At 34.7% G+C, this 11,540-nt stretch overlaps 1 protein-coding gene across 4 annotated transcripts; it reads left to right on the top strand.

Moving 5' to 3' along the window:
- Positions 1-4,123: 4,123 nt before the first annotated feature.
- Positions 4,124-11,540, top strand: LOC120010724 (SAGA-associated factor 29 homolog A-like). Of its 4 annotated transcripts, none has more exons than XM_038861542.1 (10): positions 4,124-4,391; positions 5,061-5,312; positions 6,902-6,995; positions 7,315-7,391; positions 8,103-8,218; positions 8,370-8,455; positions 10,337-10,390; positions 10,573-10,726; positions 10,894-10,907; positions 11,146-11,540. In XM_038861542.1, the coding sequence occupies exons 2-10, from the start codon at positions 5,195-5,197 to the stop codon at positions 11,246-11,248; spliced, it is 816 nt and encodes a 271-aa protein (XP_038717470.1). In that variant the 5' UTR covers positions 4,124-4,391; positions 5,061-5,194; the 3' UTR covers positions 11,249-11,540. The 4 variants fall into 4 exon arrangements, with proteins under 4 accessions (XP_038717470.1, XP_038717469.1, XP_038717468.1 ...); XM_038861541.1 differs by having other exon boundaries at positions 4,124-4,423; XM_038861540.1 differs by having other exon boundaries at positions 4,124-4,453.

The following is an 11,540-nucleotide window of genomic DNA, read 5'->3' as shown; positions in this document are numbered from 1 at the left end:
CATACAAAACAAATATATGAATAGATTTAACATCCACCCTAACTTACATGCACCACACAATTTTTGAACGCTTAACATGAGAAAATTAAAGAAATCTCTATGTGGATCAACTTTGTATATTTATTTTTCAAACATAGATGTAGTGGGTCCCACAGAAAATGTGTGACCTCCACTTTTGTTGTGTTTTATTACAACCAATGGATTTTGTACGCAAAGTTGGTCACATTTTTTTTTCATATGGGAGAATTTATGTATATACATCTCTATTAATTATTCATTTATTTATAGATTATAGAATATATTTGGGTCCATAAATATAAAGTAGAAACTACAAAGTTTTATCGTCCATTTTAGTGGGGCCACATGGGAATCGTCAACCTTGATCGAGTAAATGTAGAAATTGTCAATGCTTTTCGTTTCAAATTTGGTTACTCGACATGGCTAATCCGGATAGAAACGTAAGACAATTATTTAGTTGTAAAATATAGAGTTTGGCAGTTATCACTAACTTATCTTTATTAAAATTTAATTTTTTTTTTATGTCTAAATGATAACTTATATTTATTAAGATTTTATTTTGTATGTATAAATGATCTTTCTTTTTTTTCGTGATAAAGGAATCCATCCAAGACATGTTACATTGGATCCCACCTTACATGATAAATTTTCCGTCTTAATGGTACTAGATAATTACGTAACTTTATATCATGAGGGTAATCCCACCAAAATCAATCGAATGTGAGAGTCGAACTCACTCAGGATACTCTATTTTCTTAGGGATGTGTATTATGATATCTTACGAGTTACCACCCAACCAACTCCTTTGGGTTTTGTCTAAATGGATTAGTGTAAGAACTAAAGATGCTAATCAACGAAATGTGAACCAGCAACTATAGTAGCTCATTACAATGACCAATGACAAATACTTGTGGCCTTGCATATTTATTTGAAATGCTTACAGCCTATATGGAGGTTGGGTCAAATCTTTTGCGAGACAACATGGTCCCATGATATTGAATAGCCCATTAATGTCCCTTTTTTTTCTTTTCTTTTTTGATAACCCATTAATGTCCCCTTAAAGTGGAGGGACAACCCTTTAGGTCCATAGAAGTTATTAACTCCTATGGTATATGAACTTCCCTCATAAATTTTTAGATTCAATAGTTATTCATGTGCCATAAATGGGAATATAAATATTATAAATAAATATTGAAACTTCTAACCGCTAAGGAGAGAATCTATCCTCTTTGAAAATTGCGGGTTTGATTCTTACTCTGAATCCACGTATGAAATTTATTATATACTTATCGAACAAACGTGGTTCGTAGGTTATTATGCATGCTCATGAGTTTACCTAGTGCACACGCGATAAGTTGTGACTACGTTCTTATGCAAATAATAATATTAATAATAAAATGGTATAATTTGTAAATTTTTAGATTCAAAAGTTATTCATTTGTCATAAATGTGAATATAAATATTATAAATAAATATAAGAACTTCTAATCGTTGAGGAAAGAATCTATTCTCTTTGAAATATATGGATTTGATTCCTACCCTATGTCCATACATGAAATTTATTATATACTTATCGAACAAGCGTGGTTCGTAGGTTATTACACATGCTCATGAGTTTACCTAGTGCACACACGATAAGTTGTAATCAGGTTCTTATGTAAATAATAATAATAATAATAATAATTAATAAAATGGTATTAATATTGTAGTAAATAAAATAGTTTTTTAAAAAAATACCAGTAAATTCAATATTCAATAAAAGTTGGATTGACTAAAATGAAGCATCTTTCCCATATGAAAGAGATTGCCTACTAGAAGCCCATGGATTTGGACGAGGAGGGAAGTGGATTTAACGGAAACTATAATGAAGTTTTGAATTCATATTAAGCATAATTAAGTACCAAACGTGTAAGTAAAATCTATCATGATTTCGTGAAACGCCTATAATTTTTTTTAAAGGTCATAAACCTGATTGTAACTTGGGCCACCATAACGATGGAGTACAACGAAGAGGATTGGAAAAAAAAAACTGAAAAACACAAACACCAAGATGGCAATCATCAGACATTTAATTCAATGTTAAGACTTTAAATTATTATTAGTCATTTAATTCAATGTTAAGATTTTTCATTTGATATAAAAGATTTCGGTTGAATATTATTTAAGGAAGTTTGTTTTCTTATAATATTCTCATGTTGCTCTATTTAAATTAAACTAGTATGGTTTAAGTATGCTTATAAAGTTGAGTAGATGCTTGCATATACATTATTTTTATGGCACATGTTAGACTATTAGGACGTTTAATTTGAAATATGAAGCAATAACATGTGATGGATGTTATACAAAATTCTGAATGTGAATTATGATCTCTAGCTAGATGACTGCTACAAAAAGTATAGTCGTTGACCTAAATTAAGGGAAAATTTGATTGGTAAGGATTACGATATTTGGTATATATCATAAAAATCAGTATTTACTTGAAGAAGCAAGAAATACTAAAAACTGTAACAAATCCAATGGTTCAACCTGAACATGTAACCACTTGGCAGTATAAGCGCAATATGAAACTCTATCAGACATTCAAATGCAAAGATCACATAGCTCACATACTGATGTTGAGTAGCATGCGAAATGATATGATGCCTTAGTGGTGGTGGATGAAATCAAGCAGCCCAACTTAGTTTCGGAACGGGCTATTGAGGATCTGATTATTGAGGCCTGACGCAAGCTTGATGAGTTTCATAATTGGTCCATTACCAAAATTCACAGGTGCCAGAATACCTGGGCGGATTCTCTGGCCAAATGGGGCGTTGCAAGAGATTTATCTGGCAGCATTCCCAATCACATGTTTCGAGAACTTCAGCCTTGGTTGTATAATGGTCATCAGCCGCTTGATCATAACTTTGAGACTCATGCTTGCTCGTTGTAACCCGTTCTTTGCTTGACAAAAGAAAAGTGATTTCTTGTTTTTCGTGTTTTCTAAAATGGCCAACAAACAGTGTTTTCGAGGGGTTCTTTTCTGTTTCCCGAACAATAGAAACCTAAAATGCATAGAAACCAAGTATACCAAGCAAACCCTTATATTTTCTCAATGTGAATCAATCTCGTGAGTTGTATACATGATCAACCAAAGTCATCCTTAAAATGATACAAAGTTGGATGCATGGACAATTTATTACACACTTGAATTAAACATATCATTTCATTTTGTATGTCGCAACCTTTGTAAAGTTTTCATGTACACCTTAAAGAGATAATTCACTGTGTATTTATGCAATTTTCAATCCCGTTTTGGTCTGAAAGCGAAAGAATAACAAATTTTCTGGTTTTAAAATATAGAAATCAAATCAGACAAAAATTCTAGAATAAACCGATATTGGACCAGATCGAAATTTTAGATTTGATTTAATTTTCTATATGTCTTCAATTTTCCAGAATATTTCCTTGCTACTTCTCTCAACTCCTCCAGATCTGTTTGTAGGGGGGGTGGAGATCCTTCTTTTCCACTTACTCCTCCCCTGCAACTGTTTTCGATCTCCTTCTTTATACATGTTTTCATGTTTTGAATTTGAATAAGAGTTATTCAGGATTTCTTATCTCCAGCTATAGATCTTCTCCATCCGTCGCGGATCTTTGATCATCGACGTTTTTGGTGTGTTTTGGTGACATATATTCCCCCAATTTACTTGTTGGGATCTTCATGGCAGACTCAAGGCACATCCCTCAGGATGACGATGTATTACAGTTCACTACACTTACTTCAATCACCAGAGTGCTTTCTATTCTGGATGAAGAGTATCAATCACCTTGTATCAGCGAAATTTAACATTGATTTAACGGTCAACCCGTCACATCAGTAGGTTGACCGATCGAAATTGACAAATTCTGTTCGGATGACCAAATTAACATAAATTAAACTTTATAGGTGATTAACTTGGTATCATTTGACTTTCAATGATCAAATTGAAAGACAGACAATGTTTTAGTAACCACTAATTCTATTAACCCCAACTTAAATATGAGCGACCCACACAAATCCATTCATTAATTGATTCATTATATTTGGGGCATGAATTGATGCCTATCATTACGATGGTTCCCAAATAAAGAAGAGCATCATTAGTCCACGTGTCATAATGTCCTATGGGCTCCACGTTTTATCGTTTCCAATCGAAACATACCCTAACAGCTCCCATCGGAACCCGACAACACCCCCTGAACAATTGAAGAGAACCCCCTAAAGACAACTTCATTTGTCTCTCCTCGCTTCTTTGTCTCAGTCATCAGCTTATGTAATTCGTTTGAGACACCCGGTTGTTGTGGAAGCATTGGACCAGATACGCCTCTTTTGGTTTGCCCGAATTCTTCAACAAGTAATCGCTTCCTCCTTCGAGGGTTTTTTTTGGTATTGGGGATCCTCTGTTTTCATTTCCGTGTGAGTTGATTTCGCATGCTGAAATTTGCATCATATATATATATATATATGTAGATTTGTATATAAATGCGAATCGTGGCTTGGACTATACAGCTATTGTTTACACACGAGTGTCTGTTTGTGTAATAATTATGGTAAATTTTATGAATCGATTAGCCACTGAGAAGAATCGTATGACTAGAATTTGCGTTGTGTTGGCTGCTGAGCTGTTTTGATGTTACAAAGACGTGATAGATAACGAGCATTAATTGGGTTGAACAGGATTGAGGAAAGCATTAATTGGGTTCATGATTGGCTTTTTTTTTGGGAGGTTTTCGATAGTTTGATGGTTTAATGTTTTAGTTTCTTACCACAAGCAGATTCAAAAAAGACAATCTGGGAGTTCCATTTTTCCAATTTTGTCCAAAACAGCTGAGCTGGAGTATCATACTACGCTGCAGCACAAAGATAATAAATAATTTAAAAAATGGCAAAAATCTGTATTTATGCTCATTTATTTTGCGTTTTCCACTAAATTTTATTTTCCCCTCAAATCATATAAATGCCATGAACACTTGCAAAATGTTTTTCTGTCAGCTGATGTGAGATTTTTTTTTATATCATTCAGGCGGTGTAGCAGAAAGATCAATGACATACAACATAGGAGACTATTAAAACTCCAAATATAGCGAGGTTTGGAGCGCCTATCATCTTCTATAACCGGCATTTGGATCTTTTCGTCCGAGAACAGACCCAGAAGCAATGTCATCTCCAGACATCACTACAATCTTGGAGAACTCCAGGGTACTCGATCGGATAAGGAAAGATCAAGAGGAGGTGCTAGTCGAGATCAACAAGATGCACAAGAAGCTCCAAACAAGTAAGCCTCTCTAATATAATAGTGTCCTTATTTAGAATATGCGTATTTATACTTGTGGGTAATGATTACTCATACTGATGATTGATGTGCTGCATATTGATATATGGTTATCCTAATATTTACGTATAAACAGATGCTGTTTGTGGGTAGCTATTCGGATGCACATTTGGGATTTTTCTTCCCTAGTGTATTGAGTTCCCCCCTTTTGGAGGGCTCAATTCTCTTGTATAAGCATTATTATTAATTTTCTGAACATGAATATCAGAATATATGTACGACTGTACGTCTATGTCTGACTAATTGCAGCTTGATATTTTATGCATTATTGAGGTTTGGTTACTCTTAAGATTGATTGTTAGGATGAATGAATGCTGATTTTTGTTGCCGTGCAAATGTGGGTTTTTCTGGGTTCTGTTTTGTTGGATATATGTTTCTCACTTTTCTTGAGGTGAATATGCTTAAATGTAGTTTGAGTTGGAGACCTACTTGATGGATTTGTGTGATAGTGTTAATTCCTAGATTACTAAATGGTTTTCACTTTCTATTGCTTGCTACTTTGCTGTTGTTGATGGATTCAGATAATTGGGGCAGCATTGATTAGTCATTGGCTGTTCATATTACAAAAATGGCTACTGATAGAATTCTCTAGTTTGTAAAGTAAAAGCATGTGGAATTATTGCATGTCTAGATAGAGAAATTAGCATATTGTGTTTACACTGGATGACTGTTATTGATATATATGTTTCTCCTGTCCTCTCTTTTTCTTTCTTCTTTCTTTTGTTTGTCCCAGGGTGCTTGTACAGAGGTGCACCAGAATTTTCCTAATTCTCTGCAATTTAACAACATTTATTGTTAGGGAAAAATACTAGGCGTCTTTCTTGATAGAAACTTAATTTAGTACAGTTCATAAGAGTTTGCAGGAGATCAGCTTTATTTTAAGCTGGAATTTGTTCGTTGAAATGGTGAAAGAATTTGTGGTAGGGTTGCACATGAAAGGGACTGGGATGGAATATGGTAATGGTGACGTTTCTGTCTGCTTAGTTGTCCACTTGTCCTAACTTCTGAACTGTTTTTTTTTATTGTTCAGTACTACACTATTTGCTGACTTCTATCCCTACATGCTTGTTTGTTGAAATTGAAAGTGAATTCCGGATGCCTATTCTATTGCATGTGGTCATAATATCATATGTGGAATGGTTAATCTGCCTTATTTTACGATTTACATATTGCATCTTAGTTATGTAATCTTATTGTAGATCCCCTTAAGTATTTGAAGAGTTTAAGAATAGTATATGATTAAATCTTAATTATGCTGTTTTTTCTTGATCAAAATAAATTGCTTTCTTGAGCTATTTTGTGTCTTAAATTGCACTTCTTTACTTAACATTAGAGAAATCAAGTTGAGCATTTTTTTTTACATCAGTTGAATTTTTCTCATAGATGGTCAATCAACTCAAGGCATTATTATAAGTTATTCTTTTTGCCATGATATTTGCTTCTTACTTTACTTGCTTGTTTGTGTTTCTTCGCCAGTATGACTTGTCTGTGGTAATTTCTTCTTCTTCTATTTATTTTTAATTGATATGCAGCTCCTGAGGTGGTTGAGAAGCCTGGTGATACTTCACTAGCAAAGCTAACGCATCTATATACTCGGGCCAAAGATCTGTCAGAAAGTGAAGTAACGTATGCTTGAGTTTGTACTTAATGGAGTTTTTAACCTTTACATTAATCCTTTTATTTATTTGTTTATTTTCAAATTCTTTGTTGTTTTTTTGTCGTATTTCAACAAATAATGAGAATAGAATTTGATGGTAGTGCTTTGAGCTGTATCAGTAACTTCTTACGAAGTACGTGCAGTAGTTTGGCTTGAACTTCTTTTAAAGTTTGTCATAGGTTGATTCACATTTTACTGATTGGTCTCTGTTTACCTATTATGGTTCATAATATTGATTATTGAATTCAATACCTTTTTGCCAATTATTGTCTTAATTATTTGATGCAGTTTTTCCAGTGCATTGCTGAGTCAATTGGATGCTTTGCTGCCATCTGGGCCTCCAGGGCAACAACGAAAGAGGATAGGTATGTGCTCTAATCTATGGGTTAATGAATAAAATGAGTTTTATTTGTTGTAATCTTTGAATCTAATTTTAGCATGTAAAGTCTGTATGATGCAATTTCAGCACTAGATGGAATTGATGATGTACTTGGGTGGCACTGTCTTGGTAGATGTACTTGGGAGGCACTCTCTTGGTGCATGTATAATGTTCACACCCTAGAGTTTTTTTCTAGTTCTTTGCTGGTCAGAAAATGACTGGTATACCGAGCTGTTAGATGATGCAGAATTCATGGAGGTTGCTATCTATCTGTGCCTTCTGTTACTTAAGTAAATCTATCCTCTCCTTCATAGTGAGAAGATTCCATTGCAGCTTATTTTTTGCCTCACGGGAATTGAAACTGTGTGCTAGTATTCCACCAGACGTTGATTTTAAATTTGGTAGTGAGTTACACATATGCTAATATCATTCACTGCCTTAGTGTCTCAAATTGCTAACTGCATGTTCCATGACTTGGTTTCGACATGCTTAGCAGTGTTGATTGATAATATGCAAGTTATTAGATGAACTGGATTATTCATGTAAGTAATTGAAAATTAAGCGGAGTATAGAATGTGGGATTAATAAACTGGGCAACAGAACCTGAATGTAAAATCGTTTGCCACGTACTCCATGTCAACAACGTGCATATGTTGAAAATAACCACACTCTATAGTCACTTGATTGTTGACGGAAGTTGCAGATGGTAATGAACAGAAAAGAAAACGAATGAAGACTGATTCAGATATCTCAAGGCTCTCTCCATCAATGAGAAGTCAACTTGAGCCCTGTGCTAACCTAAAGGGGGAACAGGTATAAGAAAAGCAATTACCAAATAATTATTGAGGTTGATGTACTAAAAGTGGCACAAACCTACTTCAATGTTTTACATTAGTTTTAAACTTTTGATTCATGAATACAGTGCAGTTTCATCAAACTGAACAGTTCATTCTGATTTATGTAGGTGGCAGCTAGAGTCACGGGAGATAATTCTGAAAAGGACGAGTGGTTCGTTGTAAAAGTGATACATTTTCACAAGGATACAAAAGAGTAAGACATAACCTGACATGCTTCATAGAACCAGTTTGGGTCAATATTTATATGGATTCTATCTTCTCAAAATAGAGGTATTGAGAGATGTCTTTCGTAATAACTAATTTCTAAAATAATCAAATGGTTCAGGAATTGTGAAATTTTCCCAGAAAGATGACTACAGCCATATAGATGGACTATGAAAAATTTTGATTCCTCAAAAGTTATTATATCTAATTATAGAGAAATAAATCCAGATGCAGGTGGATTTGTCTGGTCAGCATAAAATCAAATTATAAAAAAACTGAAATCATGATTATGTCAATGTCTTCTATGCAAGTGAAAATGTATGGCAAACGTACCCATTTTCCAGCGGTAAAATTTATTACTATGTGAAAAATCTTTTACACCTAGTGTTTGCGGCAGGGTACTGGAAGTTATGACTTATGATCAGATTCCTGACTCTAATTGTTATAGTCTTGCACTGCTCATTTGATCCTAAGTTTGCATGAGTTTTATAAGTCTGGTACGAGTTTTTTTCTTGTGTAGTTTCTTTTATTTTTTCTTTTCCCACTGAGGTCATTATTATGTACTGTAGTACTTGTTCTTGGTACTGCATGACTGCTGTCATAATTCAATCAATGTTAACTTTCTCTAGATACATCATACATCTAAACAAGTATATGGGGTGAGCTCAGGTTAGATCTTTGCTGATATATCTTCTATTGTACTTCGTAGGTGCCTTTACAATACCTTGTGTTTTCCTCTGATGCTCCATGATCGTATTCAAGCATTATATGAACCTTATCAGAGTGTGTGTGTGTGTGTATATAGATATCTGTGTGTACTGTGTGGCCTTGCATGAACTTCATCAGAGTTTCAAACCCAAAGAAAGAATATTTGGTATTGACTTGCCAATTATTTGGTGGTGATTTATGCTGGCCTGCTTTTATGACTTGATGAAAAGCTTCCTAGATTAGGTATCTGGGAATATCAATTTACACTAAGGCCGTTAAAAAAAAATTGCACTAGGACCTTACAAGATTTTTTGAGTTTGATTTTAAAATTTTTTGGATGGCTTCGCGTAGCCAACCCAAACTAATTGAGACAAAGGCATTGATGATGATTATGTTTTTCCCTTTGGTTGGGAAGTGTTGGTGGAGAGGGGAACCGAACCCCTGTTCTTATGGTCAATGCGGATGGGTGTGATCATATTTAATGCTAGAGCCTGCTTTGACTCGATTCGTCGAAGAAACAACCAGCTTATCAGCATTCTTTTTTTTTTCTTTTCCCTTCTATCATCTCGTATCGAGTATCCTAATGGTGAAGGAGAATTCAAGTTATGGGTTCTCACTAATTTCTCGTATGGATTCATGTAGCTGATCCAACATATTGTTGACGATGATGAAAGAAATTCCTTCCTTAGTGTTTTATATAGTGTACCCTAAGTTATTTTTATATGATAAAGAAATTTCTTTATAAATAACTCTAAGAACATAGCTGTATTCATGTATTTTTTTTCCTGAAAGAAGCACTGGGTGCATTGTAGTGGTATTAGTGATACGGATTGTATTGTGTGACTTGGATGTCTCTGTTTTTTCTATTGTATGTGTATGCATATGAAATTTGCACATGTTGATTATCTTATAATATGTATTGAGTACTCTAGTTTGGAATTTGGATAATGGGATGCTGTGAATTAACCTTTAGAGCATCCCTTAGAGTTGGAGCCTACGTGGAGATGCTCAACAGTATTGCTTGTTTCCCTGAAGTCGTAATTTTATTTTTTCATCTTCAATGAGTGCTTAATGAACTTGGTGGTAATAGGGTACTGTTTCAACTGGCCTTATTTTGTGTCATTTATTTGTTCTTTCCTGTAACTTGTATCTGTATGTGCAGATTTGAAGTACTTGATGAAGAGCCAGGTGATGAAGAAGAAGGCAGTGGCCAAAGGTTGGTTTCTCAATTGATGCTCTGTCATTTGTTTAAAATTAAACTAACAGTGCAGTACCCGTATTTCATCTATTATTTCCCTTGATGTTGTATGGTATTGCCAATTCCTCTTGCACGCGCTTCATGCTTGTACTTAATTAAACTCACGTGGACAATGTTCATTTATCTCACAATAACTACAGGAAATATCATCTGCCCATGTCACACATCATACCTTTTCCTAAGCGAAATGAACCTTCTAGCGTACCAGATTTCCCTCCAGGGAGACAAGTTTTAGCTGTTTATCCGAGGACTACTGCACTTTATAAGGCAACTGTTGTCAGTCCTCAGAGGAAGGTGATCACTTTCTCATCCACCTTTTTGTGCTCGTACTGAAAGTATAGCACTATGTGGAAGTTTGTTTGTTTTCGGTTGTCAGAAATTATTAATATGTTAATGCAACTGACCTTAAAGTGTATTTGTGCATGTTGCGTTGTACGCTCACCCCCATGAAACATATGTAGAGGAAGACAGATGAGTAAGTAATATCTTCCTATCATTGTCTGTCATTTGTGCTATAATTTTATCAATGTAGTGTCTCTGGCTATGTGCATTATCTGTAGTTTGTCTAATTATTTGGTGTCGTAATCTCTGAAATGAAGACAATTTAAGTGAATGATGCTATGGTTCCCTAATGCCTAATATTCTACTACTAAGCAAAGCATGTGGAACTTTGTTGTTTTGTTTATGACATGGTATGCTTTTTGGTTGTGCAGTTATTTACTGGAATTTGACGACGACGAAGAAGATGGCAAAATGCCCCAAAGGATAGTGCCTTTTGACAGGGTCGTTGCCCTGCCTGAAGGTCATCGTCAGTGAATTCTTGCTGTTTATATTTGTGTACAAATACAAAGTATCGAGAAGACTCCCTCCTAACGAGTTAGGCTCGGGTTTGGTCTATTTATGATATACAGAATACTCTCTTTAAATTTTAAATCGATGTATATTGTTAACCTCTTTCGAACTTTCGAACCTTAACATGCTATGAAGAAAGGAAATGATTGTGGAGAGGAAGAATCATAGAGAAGTGAGAACCGAACAAGAACTCAACTCCACACCGGAGAGAGGCCTCTTTTGGTGGGTTGTTGGGTCTTCTTGGAAATGTCCAATT

This window comes from Tripterygium wilfordii, chromosome 12 (assembly GCF_013401445.1).
Source record: "Tripterygium wilfordii isolate XIE 37 chromosome 12, ASM1340144v1, whole genome shotgun sequence".
In the NCBI taxonomy this organism is placed as follows: domain Eukaryota; kingdom Viridiplantae; phylum Streptophyta; class Magnoliopsida; order Celastrales; family Celastraceae; genus Tripterygium; species Tripterygium wilfordii.
Note: the sequence above shows the minus strand (reverse complement) of the source record. Positions and strands in the feature narration are given on the sequence as shown.